Source organism: Anolis sagrei, chromosome 1 (genome assembly GCF_037176765.1).
Source record: "Anolis sagrei isolate rAnoSag1 chromosome 1, rAnoSag1.mat, whole genome shotgun sequence".
Lineage (NCBI taxonomy): Eukaryota > Metazoa > Chordata > Lepidosauria > Squamata > Dactyloidae > Anolis > Anolis sagrei.
In genome coordinates, this window is record NC_090021.1 from 21,351,677 (window position 1) to 21,370,801 (window position 19,125).

Below are 19,125 nucleotides of genomic sequence, written 5' to 3' on the forward strand. Positions count from 1 at the left end.
ATCTCATAATGGGGATCTGGGTGGAGATTTCTCACAACTGGCAAATGCCACTCATTCTCAATTAGGCATGGCATAATTGATAAGAAAGGGGCTGCTGAAATGTTTTGGGGCACATCTGGCAATGTCATTTGCCTGTTTTACCTGATGCAACATTGATGATTTCTTTAACGACAACATCCTGCATTTCTTCATACTCCTTTCTGTTCTTAATGTATTCCTCATTCAGGTCTTTCAATGCACTGTATGTGAACAAACAAATAGATGTGGGTAAAACGTCAGAAGGAAAGGCTTCTGGAACATGGCCATACAGTCCGGAAAACACAAAGCAACCCATAACAAATAATGTTGGCACAATAAGCTGATTTCCCACAAGGAAAAAGGAGCATACATTCTTTTGCTATAATTTAGGTTTAAAGACAGGATTAGAATTTCTCTCTACATTTTACATACATGTTGGCAAACTTCACTCCGTTCTTCTGTGTTTCCAAAACCTTATATTTCAGATTGTTTCGCAGAACTTTCTCCTCTCTGTAGGTAATTCGGAAATGATGTCCATACTGAGCATTGCATTCCAATTTGATGCTCTTCCCAGCTTCCAGACCTGTTCCACACAAAGCAAAGGGGGAAGAAAAGGCATGACTGACTGTGGCTTTATAAAAACACAACTCACATTTCCATTATCACCATTCAATGAGTCAAATGTCTCTCTTGGCTGGTTTCTGCTGCTTGATATTGTACCAGGCCACCTGCTGAGAGGTTAACTCATGGTCACAAGCCAACAAGTCCTAACACCTAGATGGTGAGACAAGAGAGTCAAGGTCGGTTTTGCTTATTATTTTTGGAGCTATGGGTTTCCTTGCACTATAAGGATTTCTGAATTGTAATGGCATACCACCTAAGTTCAGCTAAATTGGCAAAAGGCAGGGGAGCGTTCTCAATATAAACATTTATTGACCTGCATTAGATTGACAGAAAAAATATCCCGAAACAGGTACCGCAAGGGCATGCAGGGTTGTTTTAATCCAGCTTCTTCAATCTTCCACTCTTCCCTTCAAAATTACAATCTTTCTAGGAAAGAGGCTACCAACCTCTCTGGCTTCCATGGCCACTTCAGACTGTAGCTTTTCCTAAACCAAGTGTAACACTGTTTTTTAAGCTGTGAGACTATGAAGGTTTTGGAATAACAAGAAGATTAAAAAATATATATTTTCTCAACATACTTAGCTCTGAAGCTGCAATCTTCAGCACACCTCGCATTTTTTCTTCTAGTTTGTCCATAACTTTTCTTATGCCAGCAAGATTTGGATCAATAGAAGGCTTCACAAGGTATTCATGATTCTCAACCTGGAATACAAAAGGGGGGGGGGGGGAATTCCTCAAAATCAGACTTCATAATCACATTTATCTTGCAATAGTAAAACACTTTTAATTCAACAAAGCAACATAAAACTATGTCATTTTGCCCAGTTAAAGTGTCTGAATATTTTGTAAAATATTTGTCATTTTAATAGAATGTTTCTATTTTGCAGCCTAAGATCTGATCATCACTTTTGGTTTAAAAAAAAACTCTTGAAGCTTTCTTAGTCTGAATCACTCACCCCAAAACATGTTTCTGAACATTACCTGACATAAACTCCATTCATACTAAACCTAATGGCCTAGACAAGTGTGCACAGGAGCCCTGTGGCACATCACACTTCATTTTGAAAACAGGACACTTTGAGATGCAAGTTCAGATTTCCTAGATGAAAGTATCTTAGTGCTATCAATCAAATAGCGCTATGTGTGCAGCTATTCCATTTCCACCTCCTCAATGGATTTTCTTGCGATAAGATAAGAAAGAATACAGCAGATTGTTGAATGTGACAAAAATCTAGACCTCCCACAAAGTCCTGTAGATGAAGAAGGGATGGTTTTTCAATGAAGGGCTCTTGTGACATAAACACAGACTCTTTATGTGAAATAATAGTCTTTTTAAAAAAAATTCCTGGCAGAAAAGCTGAATTGCAAAGTCTAAGTGATGACTTTGTTAAACATTTAGCTCAGACTCATGAATTATTCTCACCATGTTTCTGCCTCCACCTCAGTGCATTATTGAGATGAATTTCATATCCCAGTCACCCTCAATCTAAATCTATCTATGGGAGGAGGAGACTCAGATTCAAACCTCCCAACTTGCTCTCTTCACCACTATACTACAATAGTCATCTCACTCCAAAAAGAAGGTTTCCACCAGAAGTATTTCATGAACTATAGGTTTACAGAGCCAATGTTATAGCAAATTCAGGACCTGATGACCTAATCCTGGCCTAGCTTTTGGTGATAAAATTTAAAGGCAACACAAATGCTTAATGACGTCAGGAATTAGAAAGGCTCTGGCCAACAAATGGTTTGATGTTGCTGCCACATCGCATCCACCCAATAGTGTGCTTAGGAAATGTAATGAACTAGTTCCCTGATGGTGATCAGAATACTGAAGAGGAATAATTTTAAAAGAATGAGAGACCAGTTTAGTGATGGCATTTGCCAAATCACCCCAGAGATTCAGACTCTACCCAAAGATACCATGTCTTGAAGCTTACGTACTTATAGTTGCAATCTACAGCTCACCTTTCATATGGTACCCAATATGAATTAAAAGAAAATAGAGCCAAAATATATAATATTGATCAAATACATTTTAAAATACTAAGATAGTTGAAAAACACATTCAAAGCATAGTAAAGATAAAAATACAGCTGTTGCACTCCAAGGCTGGGAACCACCTCGGTACTTAAAACACACTCCAGTCCAAGGTAAAATAGCAAAGCAGTTTATTGAAGAATATGTATGAAAAGCAGTTCAGCAAAATAGTATTTTAAAAAGTCCAAATATCAGGAATAGTCCACAGAAATCAAAGTACAGGAGTAGCATCAAAAACCAGGAATACAAAAGCAGAATAACTCCAAAACATTAAATTTAGGAACAGTCCTCAAAACTTAGAATCATGGGACATGAACAAAAGGGAACATGCAATTAGAAATCCCTTGACTTAACCATGGATCTAAACACCAATGTTGCCAGGGCTAATGAGCCCATCTGTTGGGCTAGTGAAAATCATGCTATCCCCCTGAGAAACTGATAAATAGTTCTTGTCTAATAAGCATCTTGACCTTAGTACTCTCTCTTGAGAAGCCCTATGTTGACGGAACGTAAATCTCCTAGCTAACTGCTCATTGGACTGGCCATCTGGACTTTCATTTCCATCCTTTGATCTCAGATCTACTCCTGACCTTGCTTCCCAAGCGAACTGCCTTTCAGGAATGTTGCCTTCAGACACAGACCAGTTATTTTTAGAACTTAAAATCTCTTGCTGGCTCCTCTGCTGACTTGCAGACCCAGAATCCCCAGTGTCATCTGAATGACTAATAGGCCCAAAATCCTCAGAGGTATCAGGTGCAGGCACAAACAAATGCTGAACTACAACAACAACAGACTCTGTTAAACTGCCCTTCTGCCACCACCAATTAAAATCTGAAGCCTTCTTTAAATGAACTTTGCCTGCTGGTGAAAAGATAACCAAGTGGAGGGAAGCTCAACCTCCCATAGAAGGGAATTTGTAAGTTTCGGAACAGCCACAAAGAAGCTCTTTATCATTTTTTTCACCCAATTGTCTTGGGACATTTGGGTAGCTAAGAGAAAGCCTTGCTCTAAATATCGAAGTCTTGGACAGGTTCATATGGGAGGATGATGCTCTTTCAGACAGTTTGGATCTAAGCCATACAGGGTTGTATAAGTCATAACTAATATTCTGAATTGTGCCCAGAAAGAGAACAGTCACCAGTGAAGTTGCATGTACCCTGTAATCAGTCCCAGTCAACACTCTGGATGGGGCATTTTGGACCTAAAGAAGTTTCCAAGGCAACCTCATGTAGAGCATGTTGCCATAATCCAAACAGGATGTAATCGAGGCATGTGTTAGCCGTGGCCAGATCTGACATCTCTAGGAACAGTCACAGCTGGTGCACTAGATTTAACTGAGCAAATACATTCTTGCCTGTTGCTGAAATATAGGCATCCAAGGTGAGGGTTGAGTGCTACAAGCCTGAAATTTCAGGGGAAGAGTAACACAGGTTGCATCCCTATTCCCTGGTCTGTCTGTTGAAAAGGGGCACCTCTGTCTTGTCTTCATTAGGCTTCAGTTTCAGCTTTGATTAATCGGTGCCTAGTAGCTTTGCTTGAGGTCAAAGGGTTAACTGGAACTGCTTCAAACCACAAAGCACTAATGAAGATCCCCAAGTATAAGGAAGATAAAAGCAAATTCTTGAAGAATTTAGTTTGTTCAATGCATGTTGCTTCTTGGCTGCTGAATCACTACAATAGATCCAGGACTCTCTCCATTGTGTTCAGATCCATTTGTATATCCTGCTGAATACTATCTATCCTGCAGATAAGAAACACATTGGAGAACGGAAAGTAGACTCCACCAAAACCGTACCAGAAAGGGAATAGAATTTCAAATTGCACTTGACTTAACATAACTGGCTTGTGAAATGCTAAAAGAAAAGATACAAAAGATTAACTGTACAGTCCATATCTTGCCGAAGTCATGTCTGGCAATGTAAAACTGTTGCGACTATCTCCAATATCATCATAGAATTTGTGATTCTATCCTTGTTATCTGATTAGGTGGTGCAAGACGTATTAGGTATATGAAAATACATAAAGATTAGGTTTAGAAACACGTGATAACAAAACCCCAAGGTGGATCTCCATCTCTGTACACTACTTTCCTTCAAAGAATGCTGGTAACAAGAATATAGGGTTTTTTTTGTGTCAGAAACTTCAAGTCGCTTCTGGAGTGAGAGAATTGGTCATCTGCAAGGACCTTGCCCAGGGGACACCCAGATGTTTTACTATCCTGTGGGAGGCTTTTGGCTCTTTTCTGAAAGATCATGCTTTTTAAAAAGTTATAATCTCCAAAAGGTGTTTTCTGAAAGATTATAAATGCCATTTTCCAAAAGTTTTACCCATGATGCTGCTTTCAATGACTGTTAATTCTGATGCTAATTTGGTTTTTAAGATGAATTTGGCTGTGTTTATATGTATAACATGTGCAAATTGTACCAATGTTGTATCCATGTGCAAAAAGGGAGACTCATGAAAATAAAGATCACCTTAAATAAAAGAAGCTTGAGCAGATGTCTGGGAAAACCAGCACAGATGAATTACTGAAAATAAATAAGCAAGAGCTTGCAACCACTACTTTGGTCTGAAGTGACTCCTGTTGTTTGATCTCTGAGAGAGGTACTCAAAATCTTACTCAGCTTTAGCCTCCCTTTCAGACTGCCCTCCCAACTCCTGGTTCCAGTTTCATATCTGTAGGCTCTAGTGTAAATGTTCAGTTGGTATCCATATTTATCAAAGCGAAGATAGAGATAATGGCCAATACAAGTCCCATAAACTTTGGCTGAATCCGTTAAAAGGCCCATGTAGTCCAACAACCCACTTCTAACAGGTACCAGTCAGAAGTAACTAGAAAGCATGGAAATAGGGTCAAAACCACAAGCTGAAATGTTTGTAAAGGGCACATGGCCAAATTTACGGATCTACCAGTAGTTATTAAGAATGCATGTAATCATATGATTCACATCAATTTATATTATCACTTACAAGACCGAAGAATATCAAAAGTTTTCTTCCAAGTGGAGAGATGAGTTGATGCACATGTGCAACGATATATCCACATGTTTAACTAGATGTATTTAGTTTTATTTATTTATTTTTCCAAAATAAATTAAACTAAATAAATTGGTTTTGAATCACTGGTGCCCTCCCGGTGATGATGATGATGCTAATAATAATAATAATAATAATAATAATAATAATAATAATAATAATAATTTTAAATTATTACCCACCTCTTCCTATGGCTCGAGCAGGAGTACATCATGGTTAAAACAGCCAGGCAAATACAATACTATTAAAATGCATATATACATACAACAAAATGCATATAACAAAGACCAGCACCAATGCATTTAAAATTCAGTTTGAAATTGACTAGTTCGGCCTGCCAAATAACAAGTGGAAAGAGGTGCACAAAAACATTGCTCTACCAGGAAGCTTTTCGCAGAAAGAAATTTTTGCAAGTAAGTCAGAAAAGAATAGAAAATCACATTCTCAATGAGTAAAAGAAAGCACCCTCACTATCAACAACAAAGGCTAAGTGGAACCTCCATCTTCTCAAGGAAGTATAATCCAAAAACTAGTTACCAAGGGGCAACAGTACAGATGGCTTCTACTTTTGTGCCTGGCTTGTGTGGTTGCTGTACAAAGAGGCAGCATATTAGTTCAAACACATACCTTTCCCTCTTTTGGGAAGGCAGCAGGGATCCTCCTGTGAAGTCCCCATTTGGAAATTTGCATTTCCATTAGCAAAATGTCACGGCAGACCCAAAACAGAAAGTGGTGCCCTCCCGGAGGCTCCCTTCTGCTTAGAAGAGTATTTGTGAAAAGATGCAGCTGCTTCTGTGATCATTTTGTCACAGTGATGTTCTCACATTTTCTCAACAGGGACACATTAGGAAAAAAGAAAATGAAACTGTAGTAATGGTCTACTGCCTGTCCTAAGCTTCAGCAGCGCTTCCATGTAAAGAAGTACAGAAAATAATCCAACTATTTAAAAAGTACATTCATCTTCTCAGCTAACATGTGCCTAGGGGAGAAGCAACAAGGTAGTTTCAGAGAAGAACTGCTCTTTGCCAACATTTCTGAGGATATTTGGCATTGCTTTTACTTTATTTTATTGTCTAGAAGTTATACTTATCTCACTAAACTGCCTCCATATGTCTGAATGACACTTTCACTCTCATTTGTAGGCACTTCCATTTACTACAAAAGGCCAATCATACTCTCTGTTTTGGAAAAATGACATTCATAACCTTTCTGAAAAGGAAAAATCATGTCATATCCTTTTTGGCAAATGTGAATTTCCATGAACATCTGGAGACCACCTTTTGGAAAACACTAGTCAAGGAAAGATGACCTTGTTAGAAGTCAAGCCTTTGAAAAAGTGATTATCACAAGCATTCATGTAATAGCGCATAGATAATTCAGCTGTTAAACTGATAAACCATGTCTTTGAACTGCCAGGGACAAAGACATGCCACTGCACAAGAAAACATATACTTAGCTAGCAGAGTTTTAAAATGTTTTTTGAAGTTGAAGTTGCAGTTGTCCAAAACATATACTCTCCCTTGAAACCTCTTAGTTTAAAATATACACTCAGAGACCAAATACAAAATCTTCTTTAAAAAGTAACTTATCTTGTTTACTCACAAACATCTTGTATTAATTCAGCATACAGGCACATTTATAGATAGGTTGTAGTTTCTCTCTGATGAGAACACAGAATATCATTTAATAGTCCATAGTCCAAAGTCTTTAAGTATACAGCATATACATCTTATGAAAGTCCAAACTGTATAACTGTACTCACTGCTTCTCAAAGCAAACATATAGTAAATTGTTCCTACATAAGTCCAAATGACATCTGCTTCTATTGAAGACCAAAAGCATACTTCATCCACCTCCACTGAGGTCTAAAGCGAACTGTTAACATTGAAGTCCAAAATCATACTGGTAACAAAATGTAGTCTTGAGTCTCAACATGCTCAGTACAACCACGTCTTTAGCCCCTCCCACATCAAAGGGGTATAGTCAAACTGGCAAATCACCATATACATACAGTTCAGGTTAGCAAATATATACATTAACAAACAAATAGGGTTGCTATTTCCAACACTCTGGGGGCCCAAAAAATCAGAAGTGATAATTTCAGAATTTTAAAAGGATCCTAAAACAAAGCAAGCAAGGAAAGAGATAAAATGCTCCGTTGTACCCTGTAAATAGCTCTAATTATAATTTTTGAAACATACATCTTTGGTGGAGAAAACCATGAGATAACAACAGTTGATGGCTTTGTAAGGTAAGCACCAATAGGCTCTACTTTACCTACTGCTAACATATGTGATGGATTAAAGTATTATCTAAAAGAACTCTTAAGATATACAAAGCAAGTGTGATTTTTTTCAAAAAATCCACATAATGTTTGTGAAAGGAAAATTATGAAGGATTTTGCACTAAATGCCTCCCCAGCAATTCACTTGGAGGAAATATTTTCCTTAATTTCATTTAGTAGTTTCTTGGGAAGGGGCTTACTCCCATTTGGAGCTTTTGTTATATTTTTACTTTATAAAACTTTTAGTTCTTTAATCTTTGATGTTGCTTTGATCTTCAGTAATACTTTTATTCAATATTACCATAAACCTCCTTCAGTCCCTATGACGAAGGCAGTACGAGTCCAACAAATAAATAAAATCTCCTTTCATTTTTGGCAAGGTCTGAGCTCAAAATGCTCTCTCAAAGCAGCCACCACATTGGGAAAATAGGCTTTGTAGGGACCGTGCTGAAAAAAGGAAATAGGGGAGAAAAATAACTTCACTTTGACAAAACCTTTGGGAGAAAACATTATGAAAAGAGCTGTATTTTTATGCATCTTTTTGGCTCCTTTCCCCCACTCTCAAGCCAGGGAGGATGATATATGGAGAAAGGGAGAGAGAGATACGTACATGAGAAATCTTGCCAAGGATTTATGTACTCTCTGTACCTAAGCACATTATATTCTAAAACCTGCACTGCAGCAAAGAAAAGTCATTGAGAACCTGCAGGAAGAAGGGAGGAGGGATGGAGCTTAGTAATCAGACTGCAATGTCAGCTCCGACGACGCAGGAAATCCTGCTGGTTTGAGGACCAGGAACGGCACCACATAAGGCAAAGTTTCCTTGAAAAACAAACCAGTTGTTAGCAGAGGTAACGATCTTTCCATACCTCTCTCTTGGGGCATATCTAGACTGAATGAAAGGCATATCAATTCTCTCTCTTTCCTTTCCTTCTGTGAACCTCTTCCTCTGTCTTTGGGACTATAGCTCCACAGCAGAGAACATGTTCTGAATGCAGACGCTACTTGGCTCAATCTTTACCATTAAGAACATCTCAGGACATGAGGTCCCAACTCTTGGACTGCGGTTGCCAGTCAGGGAAAAATACACAGACTCAATGACCAGATGCTCTCTCCGTCTTAAATGACTGTTATATTTTATCTACTTTGTTTCTTCCCCATACTGTGCTATTTTCTCCAATCCACAGTGCGTGGAGAAATGAAATTATAAATAATATAATGCAGCTTTGTCCATTTATTACGCAACTACAGAAGGCTGCCAGTCTGAATCTAGTTTCTGTCTGTGACAGAAACAGCTAATGGCCTTTCCAGAGCCCAGAAGAATTCATTTTTCAAGACACTAACTTCCAGAATCACTTAGACAACAATAATGGTTGGGTTATTCTGACAGCTAGAAGCCAAAAAGTAATTTTCCAGCCTCTGGTCTTTTCAAAACTTTTGCTGACCACTAGAAAATTAATCCTACGCTCATCAAATTCTATTTTCACTCATCTCTCCATGCTACCTATCTCTTTCCCTTACTTTGACAGCAAGATCTATCCTGATGGCAAAATGCTGCTAGTCAAAATACATGGCAGTCTTGGAACCAATTTATAATACACTATAATGTATAAATGCTAACTTTTATGGATCAAGAAAGAGGTTATGACTGTAAAGGCCTGATTGACACATGTGGCTAGAGTGCTCCCAAACAACCCAATCCTGACTTAAAATTAATAGTCTCATTAATGAAGTTACAAAACAAGTACAGCTATTGCCTTCCCTCTTTTTTTCTTACCATGTTTCTAGGAATAAAGGACTGAAAAATAAAGAGCTGACAGTTTTCCTAGGATGCATCGACACTGAAGAATGAATACAATTTGAGTCCACTCTTAACTGCCATGGCTCAATGCTATGGAATCATGGGAGTTTTAGTGTGGCAAGACACTGGGACTCTTTGGCAGAGAAGGCTAAAGGTCTTGTAAAAATACAGCTCCTAGGATTTAATTGCATTGAGTCATGGCAAGTGGTATAAGCCAACTCGAATATAAGCCGAGACACCTAGTTTTACCACAAAAAATGGGAAAACATATTGATTTGAGCTAAGTCAAGGGTGGGAAATGCAACAACTACTGATAAATTTCAAAATAAAAATAGATACCAATAAAATGACATTAATTGATGCATCAATAGGTTAAATATTTCTGAATATTTATATAAAACTGTAATTTAAGATAAAAATGTCCAACTCTGATTAAATCATTATTCTATCCTTCTTCAATGAAAATGTGCTTATGTATTCTTCTTCTAATAATAGAGTAAAATAATAAAAGTAATAATATAGTAAATAAATGTAACAACAGTGAAATAAATACAATAAAATAATAAAAGAGTAAAATAACATAAATGCAATAATAATAATAAATAGAGCAAAATAATAAATGTAATATAATAATAATAATAATAATAATTTAAATGATAAATAACTTTGAGTTGAGTATAAGCTGAAGGGGGGCTTTTTCAGCCTAAAAAAGGGCTGAAAAACTCAGCTTATACTCAAGTATATACGGTAATAGCAAATCTAAACCACCCTCAGATCAAGTGAGATTTTGGTTAAATGACTAAGGGTAAGATATACCTATTACTAAGAATATTAGATAATAGTCTCTAGAGAATAATTTACTAGAGACCTGACAGGGAAATTCTTTGCAAAAGGCTGTGACTTGGGGAGCTGAAGAAAGTAGATGGGATAAGATAATGTAAACAGCGATTTGTAACTGAATTGTGATGTTTTATATAATGCGCATAGATTAAAGGTAAAAGTTTTCTCCTGACATTAAGTCCAGTTGTGTCGGACTCTGGAAGTTGGTGCTCATCTCCATTTCTAAGTCGAGGAGTCGGAATTGTCCGTAGACACCTCCAAAGTCATGTGGCCTTCTCGGTGGTGGCCCCCGTCTGTGGAATGCACTCCCCAGTGAAATCAGAGTGATTCCTTCTCTCCTCTCCTTCAAGAAGAAACTCAAGTCTTGGCCTTGGGACCAAGTATTCGGGCAGCTGGCTGAGCAACATCTGTAATGACTTGTGAGAACTGTCAATTAAGAGACCTTGGACTGAAACTCTGGTCCATGATTTGGATTTGCGGACTCAGACTTGTGTTAATATTTTAAGAGCCAATATTTTTAATGTATTTTTATCACTTTTTAATGTATTTTTATTGCTGTTGGCCTGTTCATGTTAATTGTTGTGCTCTGTTTCTTTGTCGGCATCTAATGATGGCCAACTGTAACCCATCCTGAGTCCCGCTTCGGGGGTTGAGAAGGATGGGATACAAATACCCCCAAATAAAGAAATAAATAAATGACTGCATGGAGCACTGTTAACTTCCCACTGGAATTGTACCTATTGATCTACTCATATTTGCATGTTTTTGAACTGCTAGAATGGCAGAAGCTGGAGCTAACAGCAGGAGCTCACCCTGCTCCCCACATTCGAGCTGGCAACCTTTCGGTCAGCAAGTTCTGCAGTTTAACCCACTGCAACACCGGGGCATACATTGTAAGAATTATTTTTTTTAATAAATAGGGAAAAACTTCTCTAAAATGTCAAGGCCATAAATCCTTTATTTAGACTCCCCTTCAGATAGATCTATACGGGAGCATGTTGACTTATGTTTTACGCTGTGGAGCCAAAGCACTCTACAACATGGGGAAATCTTGCAGTTCACTACATGAGCTACAATGAGACTGAAATCATCCCGTGTAATCCTCTCTGAATTAGACCCATTTTCTCAATTCTGCTGCAATTCTTTTCTCTTTTCAGTGCAACAGCTACACTACCTCTTAGAAGAAAACCAAGAGCTAACCGTCCTTCTTTTTCTCTCTTACTACTCCTCTCAGTATTTAAACTGTAGCTTCCCTGGATCGAAGACAGCCCTTTATTGCCTACGCCGTAAAATGCAATATACACCGATGGCACTATATAAATAGGAGTAATAAATGCATGTTACCTAATGCAGCATATCTGCGGCTCTATAAACCTCAGTCCATAACCAAGAACTTTACTCAGAACAGGCTAACAATATAATTGGGTTGCCTTGGCAACTTGCAGCAGCTTTACCATATTCTCTTAAAGAGGAGAAGGATTGAATTTTTTTAAAACAGATTTTAACACAAAACACAAGTCCATAAATTCTCAAGCCGGGAGCTGCTGATTTTTATACTGTGGAAAGTTCACCATTTCAGCAGCCACAGCGATTTCAAGCTGTCCTCTCCAAAATCAACTTCAATTAATTGCAGTGGACTAAAAAAAAAAAGGCAACAAAGCTTGGAACATCATGTTTTATGAGGCTTCATTACAAAAAATCTTCACTCTGTTGTTGCTTTTCTTGAAAATCTGAAGGGTTCAAACAACCTGTTTATGTCAAGAAGTAAAACAAGTGGAAGCTTTGGAGAGATAACAGGGAAAGCTATCTGTTCGAGTGAAAAGTCCTGATAGTATCAGACGCCGTCTTCCAACTAGAATACATGCATTCATCGCTTTGGCAACATCAGACAATAAATTCAAGATTTCTCGTGTATTCCTTTTCTCCTTTTTCAAAGGATAAAGGACACATGTGCCAAAAAGAGATCAATATTGCCTTGGCAAATCCAAAATACTCAGGTACTACGGATCAGGGAAAAATTGCACAAGTGTGTCCCCACATACTATTTCTGGCATTAAATGTAGTTTTCTGCAGCAGGATGGGTCCTTCTCCTCCCGGCATCAATCATCATTACCTTTCATGCACATGCAGCCATGCTTCATTAAGCACCACAATGTTCATTTATATACAACAGAAGGCGCAGACAAGATGCATACAGAAACCCCCTCCAGTCCAATAAGATGACTTGGTAGCCCTGCACTGCAGCAGCAGATTCTTGAAATGGAGCCATGGGCTGCATCTACATTGTAGAATTAAGGCAGTCTGGCCCCACTTTAACTGCTATGGTTCAATGTCTTTAGTACGGGCTTTATCACCAGTAGCAATAGATCTTACTAATCAGAAGGTTGGCAGTTCGAAGCCCGGGTCGTGGTGAGCACCTGACTTTCAGCCCAGTTTACTGTCTACCTAAGCAGTTCGAAAACAGCTGTGAGTGGTGAGTAGAGAAATTAGGCACCACTTAAACGGGAAAGTATTTTATGGCACCATAAAAGAAATACCAGAAAAATGGCAGTAATCAAAGGAAGAAGTCTGTGATCAAGGCTTGTCGTCTTGGAAAATGGAGTGACAGCACCCCCTTGTGGCTGGAATCGAGTACAACCTCCAGGACACTGAAGTTGGGAAAACTGCCGACATGATACCTCTACCTGTTGTCTGTCCTGTCTGTTTAATGGCATTGAACTGGATTGGACTGGATGAGAGATAACAAATTGAAATTCAATCCAGACAAGACAGGGGTGCTACTGGTCAGTCGAAAGACTGAACAGGGCATAGAGTTACAGCCTGTGCTGTAACTTCCCTTGAAAACTCAGGTTCGCAGCTTGGGGGTGATCCTAGATTAATCGCTGAGCCTGGAACCCCAGAAGAGCCTTTGCACAATTAATACTCGTGAGCCAGCTGTGCCCGTACCTTGGGAAGCCTGATCTGGCCACAGTGGTCCATGCTCTTGTTACATCCCGAATAGATTACTGCAAAGCACTCTACCTGGGGTTGCCTTTGAAGACTTTTTGGAGACTCCAACTAGTCCAACGGTCAGTAGCCAGATTACTCACCAGAGCGACTTACAGGGAACATACCACCCACCCACCCCCGTTTTGTCAGCTCCACTGGCTGCCGGTCCACTACCAAGCACAATTCAAAGTGCTGGTCTTGACCTATAAAGCCCAGTTTACTTGTCCGAATGTATCTCCCTCTATGACTCACCTCGGAGTTTACAATCATCAGGGGAGGCCCTGCTCTCGATCCTGCCACCCTCACAAGCATGATTGGCGAAGACGAGAGACAGGGCCTTCTCGGTTTTGGCCCCCTGTCTGTGGAATGCACTCCCCAGTGAAATAAGGGTGACTCCTTCTCTCTTCTCCTTCAGGAAGAAACTCAAGTCTTGGCTTTGGGACCAAGCATTCGGGCAGCTGGCTGAGCAACAACTGTAATGACTTGTGAGAATTGTCAATTAAGAGACTGACTAGAACTCTGGACTATGATATGGATTTGCGGACTCAGACTTGGTTGTGTTAATATTTTAATGGCAAACATTTTTAAATTGAATGTTTGCCATGTATGTGTTCTGTGATCCACCCTGAGTCCCTTCAGGGTGAGAAGAGCAGCATATAAATGCTGTAAAGAAATAAATAAAACCACAGGAATTGCAGTTTTACAAGATCTTTAGTCTTTGCTGTCCAAAAGTGTTCATGTTTCACCAAACTACAAATCCCAGGAATCTATCACATTGAGCCATGGACATTAAAGTTTTCTCAAACTGCATTATTTCTACAGTGTGGATGCACCCATAAGGAATGAAAACTCCAGAGAGAAAGACCAGGAATCTCTCTCACACGCCTCTCTTCTTGTTTAATAAGGGAATTTATTTCTTTTTTTTAAAAAAAAACTCAAATTAAAATAGGAGGCAACAACTTTGTGCTGTGTTTCCTAAGAATGCAAAACACTCATTCCCAAAACTATAAACCTAACAGTTGTGCGTATGAGATTTAGGTTTTTGGGCCTACAAACAAGTGTTATTGGACCTTTTCAAGGAGAAAAAAAATGGAAGAGTTCATTCAGTCTTATAAAATGAGGACAATGACCCAACTGATGCAGTACTCATTCCAGAAGTCTACATGAGAACTGAATGTAGTATCTGGTGAACCTGAGATTTTTTAAAGGTTTCTAGCTCTTATTGCCATCAAAGCACGTCTCCAACACAATGAAAAATCCCAAAGGACAGATATTTCCTCAGCAGAGTTCTTGCAGGCCAAGAGAACAAGCTTCAGAAAGGAGAAGACAATATATAAAGCAATTTTATCAGCATTTTTCTTGATGGCAGTTTTTTACAGGAGCAGAAACAACACACTTATAGCTTGGAAAAGTTAACTACCAGAATCTCCCACTGGCCAAGCTGACTGGGGCTTCTAGGAATTGCAGTCCAGAAAATTACCTGTTCCAGTATGTATGTTTAACTTCCTGTTTCCTCCCTATTTCAAGTGGGGTTTTCACAATATGACTAACACCTGAGCCTTGAAGACTTTTAACTTTTAGCTAATAAAATATGGCAGCTTTATCTAATAATAAGAAGAAGAAGAAGAAGAAGAAGAGGAAGAGGAGGAATAAACAATAAGAAACCTTTATTTATATTCCACCCTATCTCCCCTGGGGAACTCGCAGCATATTCAAACAAACAAAAAAGGAAACACTCAATGCCTCAATGACAGTAAATACAAATATAAAAACCCAAGATAACCCCACATAAAGAGCAACTTAATCATAAAGCATCCAAATTAATAATAAGCTTTCTGATGTGGTGAGCTGTACTCAGTGACTTGATCCATGGATGTTATTGTTGTTGCCTTAGATAGGTAAGTTTAGGACTTGGGGGGGGGGGGGGGTCTGATATTTTTTTCAGTTCTATGTTATAAACAGGAATGATAATTCAGGCATGCACTGCCCTTCTGCCAATCTTTTGGCTACTATACATCACCTTGTATGTGGGAGGAGGAGTTCATGGCTACCTAATGTAGAGCCTTTTCTGTTGTTGGTGTATCTGTAATCCCCTCTACACAAGGCCCTGGCCAGGTAAATTAATCAGTTGTGTTCTGCTTATTCCATTCTTTCCTAATATTTAATGATTTTAAATTGCAGTTTACATTGATTAGATTTTTTGGCTTGTGAGGTGGTTTTAATATTTGTCACTGTAAGCATAGGTTAAATAATTAAAATTTATTGCGCAATAAAGCAGCAGCGCCACAGTTTGTACAGAGTGAAAAATGCACCATTCTGCTTTTATACATTACCGTATTCATGTCCAAAGTTTCTTCAATCATCATTTGGAAATTAGAGAAATCAGAGTGTAGCTCCTTAAGAGGCTTTACAAACACAGCTTCCAACAGCATATCATGATTTCCTAACAAAACAAAGCACATGCATACTTAAGAATGAACGAATACACTCTCCATGTATGTGTCAGATACTTTTTAAAGTCTTCAGTGGGTAAGTTGTTGTTGTTATTATTATTATTATTATTATTATTATTAGATAGAACTGCAAAGACTCTGGCAAAAGCCAGTAAAGGTGGTTCCAGTGGTGATCGGCACACTGGGTGCAGTGCCTAAAGACCATGACCTGCACTTAAAAGCAATCAGCACTGACAAAATTACCATCAAGAACAGCCTAGGATTCATTCGTCTCTTAATACCATTCTTTGAAACCTGTCCTATTTGAAGGTGCTATAGTCCCCATTTGTTGACGTAAAGTACAGTGGGTACTCAATAGTATCAGCTGGGGTTTGGTTCCAGGACCACTGTAGATAGCAAAATCTGTGGATGCTCAGGTCCCATATATATACAATGAAATAGTAAAATGGAAACCCTTATATGAGTCAAGGTTTGCTTTTGGGAACTTCTCAAAATGTTTTCATAGTTTAATCTCAGGATGCAGAATCTATTGATATGGAAGATCAACCATACTTGACTTGGGTTGCTGTTCGTTTTCCGGGCTATATGGCCATGTTCCAGAAGCAATATCTCCTGACGTTTCACCCACATCTATGGCAGGTATCCTCAAAGGTTGTGAGATTTGTTAGAAATATACTTGACTTACTTTGTAAGCAAAGTTCAAGGGGAGAGCCCAAAGCTCCAGGTTCAGCAGAGACCTTTTTACCCCAAGTCTTTCCAATCCAGTTTTATTTACCTAGTTTTCTTTTATTCTTTGCTGTTTATATCAGTTTCCTGATTATTATTGCCTCAGCTGTTTGCAGGGGTTGGTGGGTATTGTGTTTAATTGGTTTATAGTTTACTTTTCTCAGAATCTAAATTGTAGCCCTGAGAGTCACTGTATTGCTTTCATATTAACTCTCTTGTTTTCTATACTATCTAAACCTCCCCAGTTTTCTTCCTGATTAGAAAAGGCGAACAAGAAAATAATGCCTCCTGTTATGGTGGGCAAGGAGTTGTTACTTTCATACTCCCAGAAATACTAGCCAGTTTACCAGCTGTTAGGATTTCTGGGAGTTGAAGGCCAAAAACATCTGGGGACCCCAGGTTAAGAACCACTGTTTCAGCAGGTAGCTAAGCTATCACACACTCTCCCTTTTTTCCTCGCTTATCACACACACACAGTTCTCAAAACAGAGAGAAAACTATTTCTTACAACTGCAAAATTTCTCCATTATAGAAGAACCAGGATGTCAGCGTTAAGTCACTTTTTGGACTAACACTCCCAGCATGCCTATTGGGAATGCAAAATACCAGTGTAATTTGTCCCCCTTCCTCCAGTAACCAATAACCCCAAATTTAAAGGAAGAAGGAAAAGCCAATTACCATCAGTTTTGCCCAGGACATGAATCACATTAGGTATCTGATTAACAGACTGGTATATTTTGTAACAATCCTGCAAAGTGGCCTTCTTCTGAAATTTTTTTGCAATTCGACTGAAGTCTGGAAAGCGACGGAGGATGTCTTCTTGAAGGGACTGCCTTAGCTCTGCATCTTCTACAAAGGCTTCAACCAAATTTAGCCTAGGGGAAAGGGGAAAAATAGTTAAAATGCACAAGGTTTCATTGTTTTGAGAGCATTACTTCAATAAATAATGGCACAAAGGTTTTATCTTTCACCAACAGGCAACTCTCTTATGGTAGCTGGAGGGAAAAACACACTGAGAAGAGCCAACATTTACAGACCTTGGCAGCTTCTAGTCAGTTCGCTTTGTGGCCACTGGGAACATTAATGGCAGCATCTACTAAATACTTTAAAACAATAATATTTCAAAGAAAATCAATGAGAAAAGCGACTTTTCAATGATTTAGCAACACCTTCCCTGAGGTCATATTTGAAAGGAGATTAAATTCAGTTGCTCTTATTATTATCGATATGTATGCATATGTGCCTTAAAGTACAATGCTTTGAATTTCATGAAGTTGACACGCAACTTGGAAGACGGGCAGCCGCGCACACACGCACACGCACTGAAGATGTGGCACTAATACATTCTGACTTGAATCACTTAAGCAAAAATAAACCAATATACTCTGTAATGGATGCATCCCATACTGGTTTCAGAACCTGTGTCATGTAGTCAAACTACACCTGGCCATATTTAGTAAGTAGAAGCAGTTAGATTATCCGTGTTTAAGTGTATCATCGAAGGCTTTCATGGCCGGAATCACTGGGTTGTGATGAGTTTTCCAGGCTGTATGGCCAGCTAATACCTCCCAAAAAAGGATTCCCCCAAGCAGGAATCAACCAGGCCTTGAAGATGCAAGGCTTTTCAAAGCTAATCAAGGTGATTAATTGCAACGTTCACGTCACCTGCCTCCAACAGACAAGAATTCCTTCTCCCACCCTGGACCTTCCACAGATAGATAAACCTCTCTTGTCTGGTTTCCAATATACCTCACAACCTCTGAGGATGCTTGCCATAGATGTGGGCGAAACATCAGGAGAGAATGCTTCTGGAACATGACCATAAGGCCTGGAAAACTCATCGCAACCCAGTGTGTAGGTCAGGGAGAATCTCTACCTTTGATTAGCACTTCCACATGCCACCCTCCATCATTAAGACAATGCAAAAGTTCCTTTTTGGGGGGACAACACCATTCCCAGAATCCCCAGCAGTATTACACTTCAAAAATCCAGATTTTCCAAGGTGTGCCCACTTGAACTATCATCTTCTCCATTTTGGAAGTGGATATAGGAAATCCAGTATGTGTTCTATATATACAGGAAAAAACCCATATCCACAGGGGATGTGTTCCAGGATTTCACATGGATGTGCAAAACCAAGTATGGCATAATGTTGTGTTTGAGGACCCAGCAAATGCCTCCAAAGGACATCTCTTTAGGCACTGCAAGGTTCTATGGTCAACTTGCATTGGAAGCATAACATAAAGTCACCTGTAGGGCCTAGAAAATGCTCGAGAACATGCATTGTCAGACAAGGGTAAATGAAACCATGGGCA

General features: G+C 39.0%; 2 protein-coding genes across 2 annotated transcripts in view; both read right to left on the reverse strand.

Moving 5' to 3' along the window:
• MSH2 (mutS homolog 2) overlaps nt 1-19,125 on the reverse strand; it is an 80,731-nt gene that overhangs the window by 24,293 nt on the left and 37,313 nt on the right. Inside the window, exons 7-11 of the mRNA XM_060780487.2 lie at nt 17,489-17,685; nt 15,965-16,074; nt 1,221-1,344; nt 451-601; nt 142-239 (exon numbers count right to left, since the gene is read on the reverse strand). Of these exons, the coding sequence (XP_060636470.2) occupies nt 142-239; nt 451-601; nt 1,221-1,344; nt 15,965-16,074; nt 17,489-17,685 (680 nt within the window). The remainder of the gene's footprint in view (nt 1-141; nt 240-450; nt 602-1,220; nt 1,345-15,964; nt 16,075-17,488; nt 17,686-19,125) is intronic.
• Nucleotides 1-19,125, reverse strand: part of EPCAM (epithelial cell adhesion molecule) — a 94,460-nt gene that overhangs the window by 13,452 nt on the left and 61,883 nt on the right. The gene's annotated exons all lie outside the window — the stretch shown is intronic.